The 14,202-nt window shown below is 41.2% G+C and overlaps 1 protein-coding gene and 1 long non-coding RNA gene across 2 annotated transcripts; one reads left to right on the top strand and one right to left on the bottom strand.

The window, feature by feature from the left end:
- The first annotated feature begins 405 nt into the window (after positions 1-405).
- pes1 (pescadillo ribosomal biogenesis factor 1) lies at positions 406-11,348 on the top strand. Its single transcript, XM_088618375.1, has 15 exons — positions 406-560; positions 1,407-1,486; positions 1,936-2,089; positions 2,563-2,672; positions 3,459-3,630; positions 4,190-4,279; positions 5,809-5,925; positions 6,332-6,409; positions 7,025-7,114; positions 7,803-7,933; positions 8,216-8,341; positions 9,265-9,449; positions 9,749-9,897; positions 10,228-10,395; positions 10,724-11,348. The coding sequence occupies exons 1-15, from the start codon at positions 537-539 to the stop codon at positions 10,805-10,807; spliced, it is 1,758 nt and encodes a 585-aa protein (XP_088474501.1). The 5' UTR covers positions 406-536; the 3' UTR covers positions 10,808-11,348.
- Positions 4,357-14,120, bottom strand: LOC148641544 (uncharacterized). The gene is made up of 3 exons (XR_015929843.1): positions 13,987-14,120; positions 6,954-7,967; positions 4,357-5,665 (listed from the first exon to the last, which is right to left on the bottom strand). It is a non-coding gene; the product is annotated as an uncharacterized LOC148641544 (long non-coding RNA).
- Between the last annotated feature and the right edge of the window lie 82 nt (positions 14,121-14,202).

Genomic DNA, 14,202 nt, shown 5'->3' with positions numbered 1-14,202 from the left:
GAATACAACTAGACACAGCACAAAGTGGACGTCAGAAACAGAAACGGCCTGTCTACTTGCTTACTTTCAACCTTTGTACGTAAATCTCGATGGTATATAATAAGTCACTAATTTTAATGAGCTAGGAATATTTTCATAAGCATTCACATGCCTGTGTGCCTCTATGACAGACAACCTGACGTACAAAATCTAGTTTCAAGCATCCAACCAGAAAACATACACGCGTAGGTCGCCCGATTCGTATCCTTTTTTAATGTTATTTTTAGATAGTGAAGATAAGAAATACTGACATTTTAGACACTAATTTTTATTAAATAAATATATTATATACGTTTCAAAGAGTTATATTAAACCATAAAACTGCGAGATATACCATCGATGTGTGAATTGTGAACAGGCAACACACAGGACAGTTCCTTACGATACGGGTCCTTACAGTGCAGCACATCCGACACGTGTCTGAGTGTATGTAGGGTTGTTGTCGGTGGTGAAAGTTATTCGTTCAATTAAGTTTGTTTTCCTGATAAATCGTAGAAATGGGAGGTCTTCAAAAGAAGAAGGTATGTTTCTGTGTTTTATTATCTGAAGGCACTGTTGGACTCCGTTATTAAACATGTGCATAATACGGTTTTACCATCATATCAGACAGCATGAACTGATTTCTGAATTGTCGCTGTGGAGAACGTATAAAGACGTTTGTAATGTCTCGATGTTATATTTTGCGGTATTTTACTGTACTATAAAGTCGCTAAATGAAAGCTAGTGTCACTGGTGATGCAGTTCGGATGTATTAATGGTCTGGATAAGATCTCTTAAAGGGTCTTCATTGAGATTCGTATGCTCAGATACATAAGGCTCCTTTGCTGGTACATCTTATGATGTTACAGTACGTGAAGTTCCATGACATGTCGAATACAACATTAATTAGATTTGCATCAATTTAAGTTTAATACAGTGGATACTTTATGGAGTAAATAAAACACAATGACCGTCTCAATAATTAAAGAGAAGTGGAGATGAAAAAGTTTTTTCTGGTTACTTGAAAACATATCCAAGTTTCTGGTGATATTGCATACTGACTTTGTTCGAAATGTAAAACCCCTGGAGAGTTCTTGTCCATTTAACATGACTATATAGTTCATAGTGGAAATAAAATCCTTAACTTCAGTGACAGACATTTAGATCCTTTAAAACCCCCGATGTTACTATTACTAATTATTCGGTTGTTTAAAGTTATTTTTATACTACTTGAAATGCACATTTCTATCAGTAAATGTTTATTAAACTTAAACATCAACCTTGTCTCGAGTCGCACGAGTTTTAGCTTGCGTGTAAAATAAACGCTTTCCCTGACTTTGATCATTTTTGTTTTTATTAAGTTCATGATCTTTTTTCTTTCATTGCAGTATGAGAGGGGATCCGCCAGTAATTATATCACCAGGAACAAAGCACGGAAGAAACTGCAGCTGAGCCTGGCTGACTTCAGGTAGGAATGCTGTATTTACTTTGCCTGAATTTCATTTTGATTGCTTCTTAATGTTAATTGACTAGTTTTTAACGACAAAAGAGCAAGCATGAAAGACCGTTTTTAAAAGGGTCAGATTGTGTTTAAGTTAGTGAGTGAACACTGGCTCAACAAAGTATGCAGCTTCTTCACTCTTCAGGCTTTGACTAAGTTGTCGTACTTGGTTGTATTGATGATATCAACAGATATGAGTTAGTTATGATAAAAGTCAGCAGTGGAGTCTTGTCCCGTAGGCCCATTTAGTTGAATAAAGCAAAAACAGAGTGGAAGGGAGTAGTTGACGAAGCAGGGATTTGTCAGGCTCTGATGTGGGTTGCTGTTCATGTCCGACTGCTCTTCAATAGAGGTTAAGGTGCTGATGTCCCCACAGACCCCTGTTCCCTGAATAACCCCCTGCTCCCTCTCTCCAGGCGCCTCTGCATTCTCAAGGGAATATACCCCCATGAGCCCAAACACAAGAAGAAGGTCAACAAGGGCTCTACAGCTCCACGCACCTTCTACCTGCTCAAAGACATCCGCTTCCTTCTGCACGAGCCCATCGTCAGAAAGTTCAGGGAGTACAAGGTACCTCCAACCCCACTAATCTTTCCATTTCCGTCATCTTACCTAGGAATCTGTGGGGTGTGCTGTATGTGCTCTGGAAGTCTCCTGTGGTTTTGCACCAGGCTCATGTCTTCAAAAAGAAAAGCAAAATGGACTATGAACAGATTCCCTAGGAATAGCAACAACCAAGAATTCAGTGTATTTGAGGATTATGATGTGTTTTAGTCAAAGTTTGACTTAACCCATGTGGCTGAGGACCAACCTCCTAGTCACAAGATGAGCTGGCTGGGACCCCCATGCAGAGTGAGGATTGACTAAGGAGTAGCTGCACAGGTGGAGGTGTGATGCAAAAAGATGTATATGAGGGAGAGAAAGGGATAATGTCCAGTTGAACTTGGTTGTTGTCACCCTCCCAAATTTTCCTTCTGAATTCCATTAAGTCTCAATTAAAATGTTGTCGGTGACGTCGCTGTGCTCTCTCTGTGTTCGCTCAGGTTTTTGTGAGAAAGTTGCGCAAGGCATACGCTAAAGCAGAATGGACTGGAGTCCAAAGACTGAAGGAGAACAAGCCCAGCTACAAACTGGATCACATCGTCAAGGAGAGGTGAGCTGTGAGATCAGCATGAAACACCAGAGGGAGATCATCTGCTATACCAGCTTGATATCGGGACAACAGTAACAATAAAAAAACCTTTGACCTGCAAATCCTGTGTTTTGTACATCAACATATATATTTGAAAATGTACACGTGACTACTTAGGGCCAGGATGCTTAAAAGATGGCCATACCACTGCTATGTTGTATGTTATATTAATAATTGCTTACATTTATATAGAACTTTTCATTTGCTGTTTTATTTATATGGTCTAAACCGATATGTGTGCGGTTTTGACAAAATATTGTAATCAAGTACTGGCCTTCCATTCTCGAGAGGTTGTTTGTTTAATTTAACCTGCTTGATCACGCCAAAGACATCAGTGCTTAGCAATTGAAAAATGCTTTTAAAACAAATATTACAGCCTGTGCTGCATTAAGACTTGCAAGTTAATCATTTTCCAGAGAATATGAGTCCCTCCCTTTTTTATTTCAAAGAGCTATATCTCTCCCACTGGCTAAATTAAGAGGTTTGAGACAGTTTTTAATATGTCATTAGTAGACCCACTGAATAAACAGGCAATGAATTGACTTCTAGGATGGTGTTCTCTATCTTCTGATCTGACTGAAAAAGCCATTTTTAGCATGAGCTTAAGCCACTGCATGGTGGAAGTTTTGAAGCATAGGCAGGTTAGTGAACCTACACCTGATTTCAGTGTTTGGTAGTGAGTTTTAGACAAAAGCTGAGCTAATCCCACTCACGTCCAGTGCTGACCGCCTGTACACCGCTCTCCAGGTACCCCACTTTCATAGACGCCATCCGGGACGTCGACGACACCCTCTCGATGTGCTTCCTGTTCTCCACCTTTCCTCGCACTGGCAAGTGCCATGTGCAGACCATTCAGCTGTGTCGGCGCCTCACTGTGGAGTGGATGAACTACATCATTGCGTCCCGCTCGCTCAGAAAGGTAAGGCCCCCGGAGGACAGGATAGGACACGACCGCTGCTTAGAGCTTCGAAACCTGGAGGTTAGGGAAGAGGAGGTGCAGTCTGGCTGAGAATTCAGGCTCCGGGTACGTCGGGTTGTGGAGAAGGCCCAACAGTCGCAATGTTGTGTTTTTCCTACTTTCCAGCGTGGAATTGCCATTTGCTTGTTCCTTTACAGCCGATACAAGCTGACGCTGCTCCCCACTCAAACCTATATTTTAGCTAGCTGTGTTATAGCCATAATGTTTCAAAAACGCCATATTTTAATAAAGTTCTGAAATATCAGTTCTGTTTTTTATAATAAAGACTATTATTTTATAATAAAAACTAATAGGGCAGTGGGACATAAAATGTTTAGAATTCTGCAATTTGGTACTTTAAAGTGTTTTTTTGCTAGAATATGAAAGCATGTCTACGTTTTCTGTTTGGTGCTTTAAAGATTTAGAATTCTGTTTAACAGTTGAGCTAGTGCTGATAAGTAAATGTCTATGGTCAAAATAACATTTTTACAGACTGACCTCTAGTTATGTCCCTTCACAGGTGTTCCTGTCCATCAAGGGGATTTACTACCAGGCAGAGGTCTTAGGGCAGCCCGTTACCTGGCTGGTGCCCTATCAGTTTTCCCATAACGTGAGTGCTTATCTCTCCACACACAACACACACCCACACATTTCTTTTAAGTGCTCCAAAGCACGGAGTGAGTTTTTATTCGGTAAAATGAACCTTTCTTGGGCACAATGGTCTTTAGTCATGAGAACTTACAGATACAGGAGCCTCCGCTTCAGTTCTTGTAAATTCGCCAGGTCTGTCAATTTCCTCTTTTCAAAAATTTTAATTGGCTGAGGGATGGTCTCCCTGCTTTAAGGCTCTAACAGCACCAGGATAAACAGCTGTCTGATTACGGATAAAAAAAACCTTACAAATGCACGTCGAGTCTTGTAATAAGACAAAATTGTATTTCGGTTCATTTGCATAATCCATAGTTATGCTCAAATTGTTTTCTTGTGTTATTTTTTTAAATTTAGATATATTTACCTGTATTTAGTTGATTCATGTGATCATTAAAGGTTTTTGTAAGACTTGCCTTTTATTACAAAATGTGCTGTAACACCTGTGTCTCAGGTAAGAGGCCCAAGCTGGAATTCTTTAGAACACCAACACTATACTGTCACATACAAGTATAGCGTACTATCTCAAGAATTAAAAAAAACTGGACCAGGAAAATAGGGGCTTGTGTCGTGGAACTTTTTATAAATGCAGTATGCAAGCAGAGATCATGTCTTACAACCTAGACTTTATTCTGTTCTTAGTTAGATTGCCAGAACCTTTATCTCCATCTAACAAAACTACTTGGTGGGTAGTTTTCTAAGCAGATAATACCCTGTTACCTCTTACATTCTTTGCTAAATCCAGTAATTTTTGATAACCTTGTTTTTTCCTATTTAAAAGAATCCTGATTTATTTATGAGTAGGAATAATTTCTAAGATAGTAAGGGGTTATTTTGGTGAATAAAAATGATGAATTGTTCAGAGACGCACAGACAGATCTTGTTAAACACTGAGGCTCAGCTGCTGTCTGGCTATAGTCAGCTGCTGCTACATTTCTTCCTCCCAGGATGTAGCTTTTGCCAAAATTCACATTTAGCTGTTTAGTTATCACATATGTCCGGCATTCCTTTAAACCCAAACTGATGGATAGTAAAGAAAGGTTACCAGAATGTCTCATCCTAGGTGCTGGATCTGGGGTGCCTGTTTCTAGAGTCTAACTTTTTGAATTTCTAGTTCAATACTTTGCAGATTTTGATTAGGATGTCAGCTGTTCTTTTCCTGCTTCTCAACCTTTTTGTTATCCTGTAAAAGAGTTAGGTTTTGTGCTACTGCAGGTATCTTCTCTTTTTAAACTCCTCCATTTGTGGCAGGAAGGGAGACAAAGCAGTGGTAGTAGTGGCGGACTGTGGCACGGTACGCAGGGAGTCCAGGACGCTTGGCACTGCTCCAGTGCTTTATCACTGAGCCCTGAAAAAAAAAGCAAAGGAGATCTTGAGCTGTTAGTGAAGTGTATTTCTTGTGAGGTCAGCAAATCCGTGCTTTTGGGAAGCAGTCTCCCTTCCCATTCCAAGAATTCTTGACAAGGTGCTGTTGATATTTTTCCTGTACAGCATCCCACAGATGTGGACTACAGAGTGATGGCTACTTTTACAGAGTTCTATACTACGCTGCTGGGATTTGTCAATTTCCGCCTGTACCAGACCCTCAATCTGATCTACCCCCCTAAGGTACGTTGGCACTTGACAGGCTTTCTTCACAGTACAGACACACAGTAGTTTGAAGCTCTGATTGAAGCTTTCCCCAAGTTTATTTTGGTTTCTCGAACTCCCTGACTGCGGCGAGCCGTCACTGCTCACAGTGTACGAGTCCAAGTTAGGAATAGTGGTGGGACATGGGGGATTCAAGAATGATTTTCCTATGGTAGTATAATCCAGTTAGTCTTCAGCTCCCCTGCAACCCTGAATTGGAAGAAGCGGTTGGAAAATGGAAGGATGGTATAATCCTGTATTCCCATGGCAGCCACCTGGTGTGAACGCTCCCACTTTACAGCATGTATTGAGTATAGAATACTGCCTCGCTAAGGGCCTGTTTAGACCAGGAGGTTTAAAATGGTGTCTTATCTGTGTTTGACAGCTGGACAGCAAGGCTGAGGCTGAACTCCAGGCAGAGGACGAGGATGACTATGCCATGGACTCGGAGAGCTATCTGGAGGTAACATTGTCTTACGTTTTGTATTACATGGGTTTCCTCACTTTACTCTTATTTTAGTGAAATAACTTGTGTGAATATACACCTGTTTATATGAAGTGATAAGAGGGCACCCTTTTCAAATAATTGTCACACACTCAGGTTCATCGTGTGGTAGTGAACACAGAATAGCATTGGGGATAATACACTGATTAACGCATTCAAAAAATAAAAAAAATATTTTTCAATTCTTAATTTAATTAATTGGTTTTGCATTGATTTTTAGCTTACTTGGTCAACAGATGTGTCTGTCCAGGACAGCCTTATCCACACTCTGCATGATTAAAATACTTTGTAGGGTTCTTCAAATAATAAAAAAAAAACTTTCCAAACAATGTAGCTGGTTCTGGTTGACTTTCGAAGGCGGTAAGGAAGAACTTAATACATTTGTGAACAACTGCAGCAAAGAACCAATCAATTCCTGTGTTTCTTAAATTAGCCAACTCTTCCTGCATTTTCATTTTATGCAGGGTGAGTTCACAGAAACCTCAGGAATTAGTAAGCTTACAGTTTTCAATGCAGTTCTTGACTCTCGCTGTGCTCCTGCCTGCCTGTTTGAGCTGGTGTGTTGTGTCGTAGAAACTCGCAGCGCTCAGTGCCAGCCTGGCACGGGTCATCTCCAGTGGACAAGAGGAAGAGGTGGAACTGGATCAGTTTCCTGCAGAAGGGGTGAGGAGATGGAATCTGTTGCCCTAAACATTTTAAATCCCTGCTTTGCGGCTTGGGTAGGCTGTTAGGTCAACCTGATGTCCATTTTCTTCATTCATTAAATTAAAATAGTACAAACTTGTCAAAATGTTATGGCTTATAAGATGTCTCTGCTTACACTACCAAATGAACAAGGTCTGAAAAGGATGGATTTTTACGTTTTTTTTAATAATTTGCTTACACACCAGGAATTTTGTTCCTTACAGGAATAATCCAAATTGGATATTTTTAAATGTAGATCATTTTAGTTCTCCGAAACAAAAGGCAAAAGTACTGAGTGATTTTTCTGGTTTGGTATTTAACATCTTTTGTGCAGTGACGGACAACAACATACATAAGTACTGTATTCTAAGCCTTTTTCTTGTAACAATAAAATCTGCTCTGTTGACTTAACTAAAACCTCAGAGACTTGAATCAGATGCATGGTCGATTGATGCTCTCTATGCCTTAATTTAGTGTAAAGGTGTTGTAAAGAATACCCCAGATGATTCATTGTGCGCTATGAGAGACTTGATGATTGGTGCCCTAATGGATCTTCTCCAATGCAGAAGGGGTTCAGACGGCCCGTCTCCTTGGTTCCTGGCTTGTGTGATCACAGTGATGATGCAGATTGTCCCCTGGAGCCTGACACCTCTCTGTCACTCTCTAGGAGGATGCTGAGCAGCTGGAGGCGAGGCAGAAAGAGCAGATGCAGCTGGAGGCCCAGAAGAAAGTTTTCGAGGGCCTGAAGTTCTTCCTGAACCGAGAGGTGCCCAGGGAACCCCTCGCCTTCGTCATCAGGTCAGTGACCTGACCGTTGTCCTGGGACTGCTCCCTAAGTGGAACAGCAACAAAACACAACCTGAGCTTTTCTTACTAGCAGAGCATTATGGCTTGATGTCAATACATTCTTGACATTATCTCACATATCCATCTAAATAGTTTAGATTTTCGTATCACTGGAGCTATGGGTTGGTGTCAGTGCTTGAAGTCAGAATTAGGATTACTGTTGACCAGTGAAGTGTTATATTTTGGTACGTTCTTGGCAGCAGGTTTGAATTGCTTTTTGTGTTTGGTGTAAAGGTGTTTTGGAGGGCAGGTGTCCTGGGACAAGTCCCTCTGTATCGGTGGCACATATGATGTGACAGACGAGACCATCACACACCAGATAGTCGACAGACCCAGCCTGGACAAGCAGTATATCAACAGGTAAGGTCTTGAAAGGTATAGCACTTTCAGGCTACATGCAGTGGTTGAACTTATTTTTGCCAGAGTGCAGTACACCATAGTTCATGCAGGTGTTTTTTAAGGTGCAGGACTGAACTAGTATGCTGGAACAAACAGCTTAGTGGAGTTTATAATGCATTTAATAAGAATTAGAAGTCATTTGAGCAGTATTTGAAATTTAAGCCCCTGCCTCCTACAAAAACATATGGTGGTTCTGTTAAAGTACTGCAGACCCCAGAATACAGCTCGATTGTTTCTAGCCCTTTGCCCAGGCTAGCTTTTACAAGTAGCAGTTTTGGCTTGCGCTGTTACACAGTATTAGCGTTTTTCATCTTTCTTCCCTGTGCAGGACAGCACTGTGCAGTCCTGCTGTCTGAGCATTCTATCATTCCCTCCCTGTTTCTGTCCTTTTTGTTTGGACCCTGTTCAGAACTGGGAGCACACAGCCCCACAAAGAGTTCTTTCAGGCTCTGTCTTGGGCCATAAAGCTCAATACAGCTCTTTCTTCCATGGCTTCCTGGGGGAGGGAGCTTGAAAGTCACGCGTGTCCTTTGTTCCTCATCTTTAACCCACAAGGGACCACAGAAGGGCTATTTAGGAGAGGAAGAACAATTCTCTCTCAGTGGGGCCCCTCCCTGCCACAAGCATGTCTTCCATTGTAAAGCTGTAGAATAAGATGAATCCTTTTCAATTGATGCCTGCTGTGGTGGCAGTGAGAATGCAGTTCTGTATCAAAATGTGCAAAGAAAAACAGTGTCTGGCATTTTCTAATCAAAAGCGCTGTTTATTTAACCGGCGGTCTTCAATATTCTGGTTGTGTGTGTTTTTGAACGTTTTGAACCTTGCCCCAAGCTTTTCTTCGGTATAGTAGCATGTCTCTGATCGCTCCTGGGTTGGTGTGGCAGGTACTACATTCAGCCCCAGTGGGTGTTCGACTGCGTCAATGCCAGGCTGCTCCTGCCTGTGGAGGACTACTTTCCTGGCGTCGTCCTGCCGCCTCATCTCTCGCCCTTCGCAGAGGAGAAAGATGGGGACTACATGCCACCTGAGAAGCTACAGATGCTGGCACTGCAGCGAGGAGAAATGCCGTGTAAGAACAACCTGTGGCACATTTTTGAAAGTCTTGGTATATATTGTACTGACTGTTTGAAGTGTAGCTTACAGTAATGCTTCGGCAGATAAAACTGTGTTGTACTTCCACGTTTTACAATATTCAAACAAATTCATCTCTTACCAAACGAACACATTTTGTTTTTCCCCGCTTAAGGTAAACCTTAGAGCGGTACATTTCTCCCAGGCAAGTCTTGCTGTGTGGATTTGGGAAGGGCAGAAGCAAGTGACTACTGCACAATGACAGTGTTTCACACAAGGGTTTTCTTTCGTTACCAGTCAAGGCTGAGAGTGAGGAAGAAGAGGAGGAGGAGGAAGAAGAAGAGGAGGAGGAAGAGGAGGGCTCGGTGGATGAAGAGATGGATGAAGAAGAGGTGACAGAGGAGATGAACCTGAAGCAGATGGAACAGCAGAGAGCTCAGGGCAAGGTGAGGAGAGAGTGGGACACTGGTGTGGAGGTGGGACTGATGAAGTTAGCTTCCTGTGGGGACAACTGAAAATGAAGTTTTTCAGCAGTCTAAAAGTTGCAATTTCTAAGTAATCAACACCAATGCTTTCCATGAATTAATAATTAAAAACCGCATTGAAACTGTGAGGAAAAAGGGTAATATGAACAGCTGGAAACCCAAGTGTGATATGTTTGGTTTATTAGGTGATCAGAGGCTTGCCGATTAGAGTACCGTCTGCTGAAGAGCACTGAGAATGGCGCGTTTTATGTTTTTTATGTGGAGAGAGTGACTGTTTCCACCTCTTTTCAGGCTCTCTCCGTGAAGGTGACACCAGGAAAGATGAAAATGGAGAACAAGATGCGCTTGGAGCAGGAGGAGAAAGCTGAGGAGAAACGGCTGGCCATCATGATGATGAAGAAGAAAGAGAAGTACCTCTACGACAAAATCATGTTTGGCAAAAAGAGGAAAATCAGAGAGGTGAGTCAAGACCTTCTTAAGCAGAGTGTTTTTCTGAGGCCTGAATACAGCTACTTCCTATTCCTTATAACCAGGCCCCAAAACAAAGTTAAGCATTGTGGTCATTTGTGTCACTTTGACAGTCGTAATTTAGTTTACCGTGTTTCAGAATATATGATTCTAGGGGATTGCAGGCTTCAGTCTACTTTCAACCTGAGTAAAAAATACAGAACCCTTTGGAAGATAATGTGGAAAAACACTGGGTGTAGAATTCTAATTAGTGAGATTTGAGTAAGGTGACCTTAACACTTACAGCACCACTTATTAACATGCTTTCTATTCCCTACAGGCAAACAAACTGGCAGCAAAGAGGAAAGCTCATGATGACAACGCAAAAGTTGAAAAAAAGAAGAAAAAAGCCAAGAAACAGTAACAGTTTTTGGAAAAGGACTTTTACAGTTTCACTTTGTGGTGCAGCTGAGGGGAGCTGGTTTGCAGAGAGTGGAATTTGTACAAACTCCAGAATTAACTGGGCTCCTCGAGTTGATTTGCCTTCTGGTATTAAAGATAATGGATCAGGGAATAAGAACACAGCCTCAGATCAGGTCATCTGCCTGTAATTATGAAAGTAAAGAGCTTTGTTCTAAGATGAAACTGAAATGCTCAGTGACCTTTATTCATCTTTATTCATTCATATTCTCTTGTCCTGCATTTTAGATGTTCTTAAGAGGGGTGAAAGTCATATGAAATTTAATCTCAAACTGTATTTTTCAAGATCTTATTGCTTCCTGTTGTAATAAATTGCCAAGATGAAACAGGTCCACAGGATTTTTGTTTAGCAACAGGCATGCAGTTTACTTAAATGTAAAGTAGATGGAAACCTGTCAAAAAAGAAGATTTATTATGGCCTGTGCTGAATTTTATTCAGGTAATTACATTTGCTTATTGTGCTGTATTAAATTCCATACAATAAATGATATTGTCTTGCTGTATTTAATTCCAGAATAGTTTTAGGTCATCTGAAAGTGAAGACAGATGCATAATTAATTAATGTTGATATGATAAAATCAGTGCTAAATAGACTATGCTAAATAGACTATGATCTGATGGAAAATTGCTAGATCTAAGAGCACTTTAATTATAATGCAGCCAAGACAGTCATCTGATTTCTGAATTAAAGGTTTTAAGGTAGATATAGACTTAAGTCTTATTTTTAGCCAGAGACACAATGTTTCTATAACATATTAAGGGCAGGGCATGTTATTTTCATGTTTACAACACACTGACTTCCACCACCATAAGTGTTGCTTTTGGGAAAGAAACATCCTAATTCATGGATAAAAGATTGTCCCAGTATCAGGCGTGCTTCTGGGATACAATACTTCAATGATGCACATTTTCCTGGAATGTGATTCTAAACCAAACCTGTTTCTTTTCTGATGGCATGAGATAGAATGTCATTTATTGTTTGCACTGTAATCAGATTCAGGAAGCCTGGACAAATACAGAGTTCATTTGTTCAGGGATAAGAAAGCAGGAGAAAAGAATGGACAGGAGGCAGAACAGGCAGCTTTGTCATGCCCAACCAACTCTTTTTTTTCTCTAATGTTTTGAAATGGTTTTGTAAATGGTGGGTATAAAAGGCAATGTTGGAGTTTTCTAAAGAGATCTCGGGTTATCTTTTCCTGCAATTCAATGGGGGTCTATTGTGCAATACTCTAAAGAGTTCCTTGATGTTACCAAACTAGTCCAAAGGACCAATAGTGGATGTTTTCACTGATCATTATTAAATATTTGTTGCCTCACTAAGTAGGACACAGACCTCCTATAGGTCTTTGCTGAATAATTCTTTGTTACAGCTCTACACAGTTTTTCTTCACAGTGTAACTATACTTTCAGAACATTATTTTAGCCATGTATTAAGTGAGTAAGCTAGAGCTAAGAAATGCTCCAGATTAGAATTGCATTATTCAGCATTTGTGGCAAGCCCTTCACGAGTCTGGGACGTTAAGAATGCTTTCTGAAGGAGGAGGGAGGCCTGGTTTGGTGGTGTGGCGAAGGGCGATTTGTTGACCTCATCAACAGTTGACTGCCAACGCTCAAGATTCACACCCCGACCTTGAAGAAAAAAAACACAATTCTCCCCGCAGAGATGCTGTGTTCTCAGTCTGGGTCCTGGGCCAGATTTGTCATGCCCTTCTGCTCAATATCTCCATTCTCTCCCTGCCTGCCCGCAGTGCATTCCTCACATTCTTGCCCAGTTCGGACTTCAGCCTGACGCTCCTATGAGCTCTGCAAATGTGGGTCTTCCGTCTTGCAAAAGCCCATATGTTGGACTTGGGGGTATCGTTACTGTCATGCAGCATTCTTCCTGCTTGGTGTAAGTGTGATCAGCTTGAACGACTGCATATGAGAGAATGGCTATTGATGTAAATTGGGACCTGATGCTCATAGATTCGTTCTTCATTCTCAGTTGCTCCTCCATGAGAACGTTACTCAGATTTCTGGGAGGAATTAGGGTTGGTGATTAGGCATGAGTCATAAAGAGTAATTGATTTTTTAGGAAGGTGCTTTTAATCACATTTTTGAGTTGGTAGCATTTTCTCTATTCTGATGATTTAAGTGTCATATCATATCATGGTTTTCTAAACATCTACTGCCAAACTGTTACCCAGTATTACACAGGACTTACAGGATATGGAGCAGAAACTGTTGCTATTGTGCTGCGTAGATGTGCAAACCCAAGCTACCTTCATGTATAAAAGGGAAACTAATCTAGTCATGTTCATTTTCTGTATCAATTTTCCCTCCTTGAAATCCTTGGTTTAAAGAGTTCTTGTGATCTCAGTTGAGTTGACTTGTGTTCTTTCCGTGAATCTATGACTTTACAAAGTACAACAGTGTGTACCCCTGAATATTCAGACTATTTTTCACTATTTAAATACATGAGCCCTAGTTAGAGTTTCAGGTAACATTTTGTATTCAAAAGAGTGTCCCTATTTGTTCTGTTATACAATGTCTAAAAGATGCTTATGCAGTACACCTGATAATTGAAATGGGCATTTTGGTTCTACATTTTTATATGATACAAGTGTAAAGCCGATCTGAGCGTGTAATCAGCTAAACCGCTGTTAAACTGGAGCAGTAAAATGCTTCCAGAGAGAGAGAGGGCCCTCCTTTGTGATTTACAACAGCTTCCCTTCATGGCTGATTAAGGGTAAATGTATTCATGCTTCAGTAAGTTCACCCATTACCTGACAGAGCAGCAATACAATCTACATGATCAAGAGGATGTTTATTTTAAGCCACCTAGCTAGACAAAAGGACCATTTCATCACCCGCTCTAAAGCCACAACCTTCAAAAGCCGAGAATTACTGTACAAATTCTGGTTTCCAGGCGACAGCCGCACAGCAAATCCACATTACTCTCAAAAGGACAAAAATCCACCAGTAGTACAGCATAAATACTGGGTTTTTGCGAAACTTAAAAAGCACTTAATCAATGTTTTGCAGAGCAAATGCTGGAAAATTAAAGGTTTTCCCATCAAGATATCCCCCCACCATGGAAGAACAACTTTATCCTCGATCATACTCCCACTGGTCTGTACTCACCGGCTGCTTTTCCTTCCTGTCACTTCACTGAACGGAGCCGTACCGGCAGAGCAAGCTGAAGACCAGAGCCACAGCTTCCCCCCTCCAAGCACACATTCCCCCAATTCCTGATGACATCACAGCCGCCTGCCACAGAGCCTCCCTGCGGGACTGTGCCTTAGTCTGCGCGACAGCCGGCCGAGGGGGATCGCAGATAAGACGTTTTTTGAAAGACAC

The sequence above is a fragment of the Lepisosteus platostomus genome, chromosome 24 (genome assembly GCF_059453375.1).
Source record: "Lepisosteus platostomus isolate fLepPlt1 chromosome 24, fLepPlt1.hap1, whole genome shotgun sequence".
NCBI lineage: Eukaryota > Metazoa > Chordata > Actinopteri > Semionotiformes > Lepisosteidae > Lepisosteus > Lepisosteus platostomus.
The sequence above is the reverse complement of the archived record's forward strand: the minus strand, read 5'-3'. Positions and strand labels throughout refer to the sequence as shown.

What these genes read in the sequence shown, in the direction of transcription:
- pes1 (XM_088618375.1), top strand. Translation starts at nt 537, where the DNA reads ATGGGAGGTCTTCAAAAGAAGAAG. An exon ending in GACAAGCAGTATATCAACAG is followed by an intron (nt 8,342 to 9,264) that starts GTAAGGTCTTGA and finishes TTGGTGTGGCAG; the next exon opens with GTACTACATTCAGCCCCAGT. An exon ending in GCAGCGAGGAGAAATGCCGT is followed by an intron (nt 9,450 to 9,748) that starts GTAAGAACAACC and finishes TTTCGTTACCAG; the next exon opens with TCAAGGCTGAGAGTGAGGAA.